Raw genomic sequence first — 7323 nt, forward strand, 5'->3', positions numbered from 1 at the left:
TGGCTTATTACTTATCCTTTGGGTACTCCAGTAGAGATTGTGCAGTCAAGATTTGAAAATTACTTTTGTTCTAGACCTCCTTGCTTAAGTGTCAAAATGAGGTGGAAAACTGGTTGTGAAATCTTCAAGCCTTGTTAATCTCATGGTTTACTGTTCCAGAAACTTTCTGGTCAGTAATAGATGACCCAGTAGTAACAAGGCACGTTTATCAAAAACTATTACAAGAAACAAACTTATGGTTTCTAAACTTAATTTATTTTAAACAGAAATGTTTAAAACAATGATAAAACACTATGAAGGTAAGTTGACAATTTCACGATTTTAAAAAAAAGGTCTGTTTTTCTCAATTTCTTTTCCTCAAGAGAAATTGTAATATTCAGGATTGTACCCGCTAAAAATGGTATATTTAAGCAAATCACACTTCTGAGATACTTTGAACTAATATTTGGTAATTTACAGCAGATTCACGACTAACTGCAAAACAGCAGAACTAGTTTTAATCTTACTTCAGAACTCAAGGTCTGCCTTATTAAAATTCTGTTTTAATGATTAATGAAAGTTTCAAAAACTAGTCGTTGCATTTAACAGTATGTAGTATTATTGCTTTTAGCAGTATTTGAACTTAATGATGCAGAGTTGAAGCTTATATCCTATCAAAAATGATTTCCCAAAGCAAAACGAAGGTATGAATAAAGTAATGTATTACAGGATGCACTAGATTTTGATTTAACAAAGTACAGAAAAAAAGTGTCATGCGCCGTCTCATAGCATTAAACAATGAAAAGTATTCTCATGAAATAAATTCATGCTATTCACACATTTGATTGTTATTTCATATGCAAGGAAAAATAGACTGCACTAAAAAATTCAAGTTCTAAATAGCTTTGAGATGAATGGTAACATGTAAATGTTCAATGTTCTCATGCATCAAGATATCTACGGTATATACAGATGTTTTTTTAAATCAGTTAAGGATATTTCCATAAGTAGACAACTAAAGTGAGTAGATAGTACATATCGTGGCTATGTTACACTCCTTCATGGTGAAAGATAACAATTCTGAGTTAATTTAAAAAAAAAAAAAAAAGAACAGTGGTTAGCACTCAAATATTTTCTCTGGATATCTTCTAAAATGCAATTGAAATTACCATCTCTGGAAAAATGTATTTTTTCTTCTAGCTTTTAGTTACGCTACAAAGAAAATAAAAACATAGGGTTGTATCTTGTTAATACCTATTGCCTTCAGCTGCCATGAAATTCAGAGGGATTTTGAAGGTGCACAGCACCTTGCAGAACTGCTTAATTAGTTACAGGACAAATGTTTGGATACATTTTATTAATTTAAAGATAAAATATCCACCTGACTTAATTTTACATTAATAAGTCAAATAGTACATACTAATAAGGACAATTTGTATGTTAATTGTTTTGATTTAATATATTTATTAACTTAGTTGTAACTGTATTAGGCAGTCACTTGAGGTTACTAATACAGCAAAAAGGGCTATAATATAAGCAGCAAGACCATTCACTCTTTCACTTAATACATGACATCAAAGGAACACAATAATATTCAGACTCATCCTGACAGCACTACTACTAATAATAAATTTGCTTAAACAAATAGTCTTCCCTGGGTTTACATAACTGAGCAAGATTCTTATAATAATTTTTGTTGTTTTGATACCATATATAAACAAGTTCAAAAGTATGCTTGGGAAACCCTGTACCTATCTTATATTAAAAAGAAATTAATGCTATTAATGAAAAGATTAATGCTATTGAAAAAAATATCATTTTAAAACATTGTCTCAGGCTTCATAAACATAATGAATTTCTTGGTTCAATTTCAAGGGAAAATTAAAAGGAAATCTAAGCTTTTCTCATTCGCTGTCACTAATCTATATTTGCATGCTGTTCAAGACAGCTGGAGTTTGGTATTTAGGTGCAAATAATTTGTATTAAGAAAATTAGTTTTCAGGAAAAAAAAATCCTATTATTTGTTCTGATGATCTGTTTCTCTTACCTTCTGCAGAAAGACCTTGGACATTTACGCCTCTGGCTGCCAGAAAGCTAAGGCAGACGTCAACATTCTCAATCTGCAATATGAACAGAAATAACAAGCAGCATAAGACTATTTGACAAAATGTAGAAATGCAGGGAAAAAAAAAAGAAACAGCTCAGGAATGAATACTTTACATTCATTGCATACTGCAGCTCTTTACCAAAGTTTAACAAGAATGATTACTGCTAATTGGGGAATTGATATAAAGCTTTCATTGTCTGCTTTGGTGCTTAAAAACAATTCATAAATGCCCGATCCAGAATGGCATGCTGGCAAATCAGCAACCCACCTACTTAACATAAAACTGGATTTTATATGCTACAAACAAGCAGCAATGAAAGCATCCATAGAGGATTAGACACTGAGTATATGTCTGAAGATCTGGGTGACTGAGTTAACTAAGAAATGTAAGCAAAAACCTCCAACAAATGTGTTAGCAAAGGTATTTCCTTGGGATGATGTAGAATTCTGTGGAAATGATGTCACAGCAGTGGTTTATTCTCTTTTTCCTTCAAACCTTATGCTAAATAATTTGTATTTATTTAATGGTTATGCTTCTGAGAAGAGTGCTTGCTTAATGAAGGACACAGTGCTGACTTCTGTTGGTGGTTTAGAAGAAATCTACAGTTACCACAGACAGCTTTAGAAAATAGAAGAACATGGAGACTAAATGTAGATCAATAAAAGGATAAAACTTCTGCCTCGGAAACAAGTAATCACAGAATTAATTTAGCTCTTTTCATGCGTCTATTTCTAATAGATTAGGGAACCAGAATGTTCTGAAAGGTTCTCTTAGTCACCATCCCCAGCTGGTTCCCCCAAACCTCCCAGGATCAATGAAGCAAATACCCAGCTATACATGTAAAATTTTTAAACTAATAGGTCTGTATAGAAATGTGCTACTGGGAAAACAGAAAATTATGTATAGAGAGGTGTCCTATGTCAAATGCCTTCAACAGGTTTGATTTTAAAATACATTTTTTAGGTTGATGCATTTTTTTCAAGGAAATTAGGACAACAAAGAATAAAACAAAATGTTTAAAAACATATTTTGAATACCTACTTTCATTGGAAAACATTAAAAAACCCAAAGGAATATCGAACACCAAAACCATAAGCCTGCAGTAGATCAAGTCCATGCAGTTAATTTTATTTGAATGTTTACACATTTTACAATACCTTATATCAAGAGTTTTCAACCATAAATGCTGCTTGATCCCTGGCAGTAACTTTTCTCACCTATGAGGAAGGCCTTTTATTATTGTCATCTTTCTATGACTGCAGTTCTGCCATTATTCTCAGAAAATGCTATTAGCTAAAAGCAATAGAAATATTCTTTTTACTACTGATCCTAGAAGTACATATTACAAGCTTGCACAAACTCTAGTGATCCACAGGTAGTATTTATAAAATTATAAATACCTGCAAAATTTTTAGAGACCTGCTGTTTAACGACAATAAACTCCAAAGCATTAGTAAACACATCTTTTAAAAAGTCTTTTCAAATCCTTGTTTTCAAGGACATGCTACCATTTATAGGGAATGACAAATAATGTCTCCCCTGAATCAATTAAAAACAAAAAAAAAACCCCAAAAAACCCCACAACAAAACCCCAAACTCTGCAGCTGACACTAACAGAAGTTACTCCAAAATTAGGGTCTACCATAAAGCTTTCAGAAATCAGTTTGGCAGGTGTTACCAATTGACACAGCTGCCAACGTGGAATAACCATCCTAAAATCAGCGGGGCTACTCCCAGTTCTGGCCCAGCACAGGAACTTCAGAAAGTTGGGCCTTTATTCTGCTATTTTCTTAAATGTTTATGTAGTTTCACACCTTGAAAGCCCCCCCAAATTAACTAGGTCATTTCGTAAGGTGTAGAGATATGACACAGCTAAACCGGCTGCAAGTTGTCTGCAGCCAAAATAGGAAGACCTGCTTCTTCCTCACCTCTTCTTCCTCCCAGGTGCGGGGCCCGGCCGCCGCCACCTCTGCTGGGCTTCAGCGCTTCTCTGAGGGCACCGGGAGCTGGCTCTGCACGGCAAACTCGCCCAGCAAAAAAAAAGCAATTGTATTTCAGTCACTCTGGTTTCCCATGTAGTCAGACAAGCGCAGGAGTCAGCAGAGAGGAGGGCGCGTCCCGGCCTGAGGAAGGCACAGTTTGGGAGAGGAAAGGAGAGGTGGGAAGGAGGGACAGGCAGATGGTGCCACTCCTGATGGTAATGGCTCAGCCCTGACCTCCAACTACACCCCTGCATCGGTCGTGAAAATAATGCACACGGTGAGAATATTTCTACTCGACCTTTGAACAACGTCAACTACACAAGAAAACAATTTGAATGGAAATTTTTCCTGTCCTGAAGAATTTAAAAGAAATGATGATTTGTTTGGATATTAGCTGTGTAACTGAGTGTCTCTTTGAGCTTTCAAGTCAACCATAATGCAGAATTAGCTACTTCAAAGGTGCGAAATTTTGCTCTACAACCAAGTACTGGAAGCCAAAGGAAAAAAAAAAAGGGGGGGGGAGGGGGGGGGGAAGGGAAGAAAAATCAGACTGACGTCGGTAGCATCCACCTCCAAATAACTGAAACAATATTTCCTAGCAGACCTTGTAGTGTGATCATGATGTTTTTCATGATGGGCATGTGCCCTCCGCAGTAGTTCAGGAGACCACAGCTATAAACAAAATCTAATTTATTCAGGAACATTTGAACGCTAATGTGCTGTGAAAACACCTCAATATCTATCTGCAATACTGAATATTTAGTAAATAGTAAGTCCAATTCATAAACCTTAGCATACATTTAAGGTGAAAAATAGCCCATAGAAATCGCACGTGGTTACATTACGTGTCTACTTCTACAGCATGTGTCTTTGAAGTCACATCTCTCAAACTCTCAGACAAAACAAGTTATTACCATTACAAGTGACTCAATATACTGCAGAACTACAAAGCAAATTCTGTTTTCCTTCACAGTTCACCACGAGAACTGTAATAGAAGCCCTAGGTCCAAAGTCCTCCCTCTTGGTGATGGTGGTGTATGAAGCAATAGCAGTGGCCAACTTTCAGACAATAGACTGTGGTTGCACTGTTATCCTTAGAATAAAGGCTTGTTTTGACTTGTGAATTGAGCAAGTCTGGTGTGGCAAGTCACAGCCACATCATACACTGAAAATGTCAGAAAATAACTCTTACAGTCAGTTTTCTGATAATAACTGCAGTTACTACAACTCTCAGGAACTGTTAGGAGATTCAATGAGACATGCATTAATACATTCTTGCATTCTTGGGTTATTTTCACTTTCTTTCCTCTCCAGTCTAGAAAATGTTAGCCTTAAACTTGTCCCATTTTGAAGCTTTCAGTGCGTCTCTAAACATTGCTTTAATTACCTACTTCTTGCCTTGGCAAACCACAGTTATTCTTTGAACTCAAACCCTAGCAGCCCAAAACACTTTTTATTCAAACTTACTAACAGATGAGAGTAATTTTGCAATTACAAAAGTTCCAAGAGATTTCAAGCAGCTTCCACTCCTCAATACTGTTTCAATGAAGAGTGGTATGAATCCCTGGAGTCCATGTTTATTTAAGTAGTTAGTGGTGGGGTTATTATACGCTGGGGTAAACTCTTCCTAGCGCTGACACTGCATATGTAGAACTCTACCTGCTTATATACCAAGGGCTGAAGAATTTGCAGTGTAACACTTAACATAGACGCCAGACAAATTTTGTGTCTTACATATGCCTGCAATTTTGTAGTGAATTTTTCTTGCAATAAGCGCCAGTTTATAACAGAGCTGATGTTCCTCATTAGTGCAAACAGTATTATCAGAATTAAAAAGTGTTGTAGCAGAAGATATAGTTCATTACAGTAAGGAATTCAGGATATACAGATTGACTCCAAATCTTATCTATCAAGATACAGAATAGTGACTGAAATTTGATCTTACCAAATCTATACCATATATATATATATACAGATATATACCATATCTATACCAAATCTTATCTACCAAGATACAGAATAGTGACTGAAATTTGAAAATTTGCTTGTACAGGTAGAAGTTGCCAAGATCAGACTGCTGCTGAACAGCTCTCCATCACTGTCTATCCCCCAAATTTATTTTTTCCAAGGCACTTATTTTATATTAAAGTTGCAAAAGAGTGGAAGAAGTATAGTACTTTGAATAGCAGATCTGACACATTAAAAACCTTAAATCCTATAAATGGGATAAACAGTTAATGATACAATAAACCTTCATTGCCATGTAGACATTTGCCCACTTAGCTATTCAATTAACCATGCTGAATGTCAATCAATACTACATGAGATTGCTTTTCAGAGGTAACAAAAAACTGTCTCTGATAATATAATCACTTCCCTATCAAAACTCATGAATAATATACCCAATTCTGAAATGTAGCTCCAGCATTGTGGAAGCAGTTAAACTCAGCTAGGAGGATGGTAACTTAGGAATTAATATTTTGGGGCATCACCAGGTAGATAACACCATCTGATGCTTTTTAAATTAAGCCTACTGAGTTATGCTTACAATATATTAAGCCCTTTCGTAAAACAAATCCTTTTAATATTGCTCATACATACAGCATTCTGAAAAAATCACCTGAAATACTTAAACCATAGATATTAGTGAGCACCCAGATATTTCAACACTCACATTTTACAGGGTTATAGACCAAACGATGATGTACAAATAAGTAGCATTATCACAACTCTGATACTATTAGTACATTACATAGCATACAAAGAAGATACATTGCAAATCTGCTGCAACGTAGCACATTGTGTAGTTGTGGGTAATCTGCTTTTGACTGGAAGATATTTGAAATTTTACTGATGGAAATAAATCACTAAACCAGACTGTGGGACTTGCATGTAGATAAAGAGTAGTACTTAATACCCAGCACTTAGCAGACTTACAGGAAGAACTCATTTGTGGGATTGTACTCAGCAGTGACTCAATGTATAGAATATGTCTATTTATTATAATTATTTTTGCTGTTACCAAGATTAGCTTTCATTTCTTTTGTCTGGCAGACAACACTTTCTTTGCTTCGAAACATAAATTTAATTGTGGGATGCTCAGAAGACAAGTAGTGATGACTAATACAGCATTATGTTTTTCTGTATTTACAAGAAGCTCTGAAAAATATCTTGGTTTGACTAACTCTCTCTTGTTAAGTTTACAACAATATAGTTTACAAGAACATGTAGACACAAACACAAGTTAGTTGTTG

The 7323-nt window shown here is 35.3% G+C and overlaps 1 protein-coding gene across 1 annotated transcript in view; it reads right to left on the reverse strand.

Annotated features, from left to right (window-relative positions):
• NAV3 (neuron navigator 3) overlaps positions 1–7323 on the reverse strand; it is a gene marked incomplete at its 5' end in the record, with an annotated part of 193789 nt that overhangs the window by 163744 nt on the left and 22722 nt on the right. The window contains one exon of the mRNA XM_009892466.1: positions 2027–2099. Coding sequence (XP_009890768.1) covers positions 2027–2099 — 73 coding nt within the window. The remainder of the gene's footprint in view (positions 1–2026; positions 2100–7323) is intronic.

This window comes from Charadrius vociferus, unplaced genomic scaffold (assembly GCF_000708025.1).
Source record: "Charadrius vociferus isolate BGI_N301 unplaced genomic scaffold, ASM70802v2 scaffold839, whole genome shotgun sequence".
Classification (NCBI taxonomy): Eukaryota; Metazoa; Chordata; class Aves; order Charadriiformes; family Charadriidae; genus Charadrius; species Charadrius vociferus.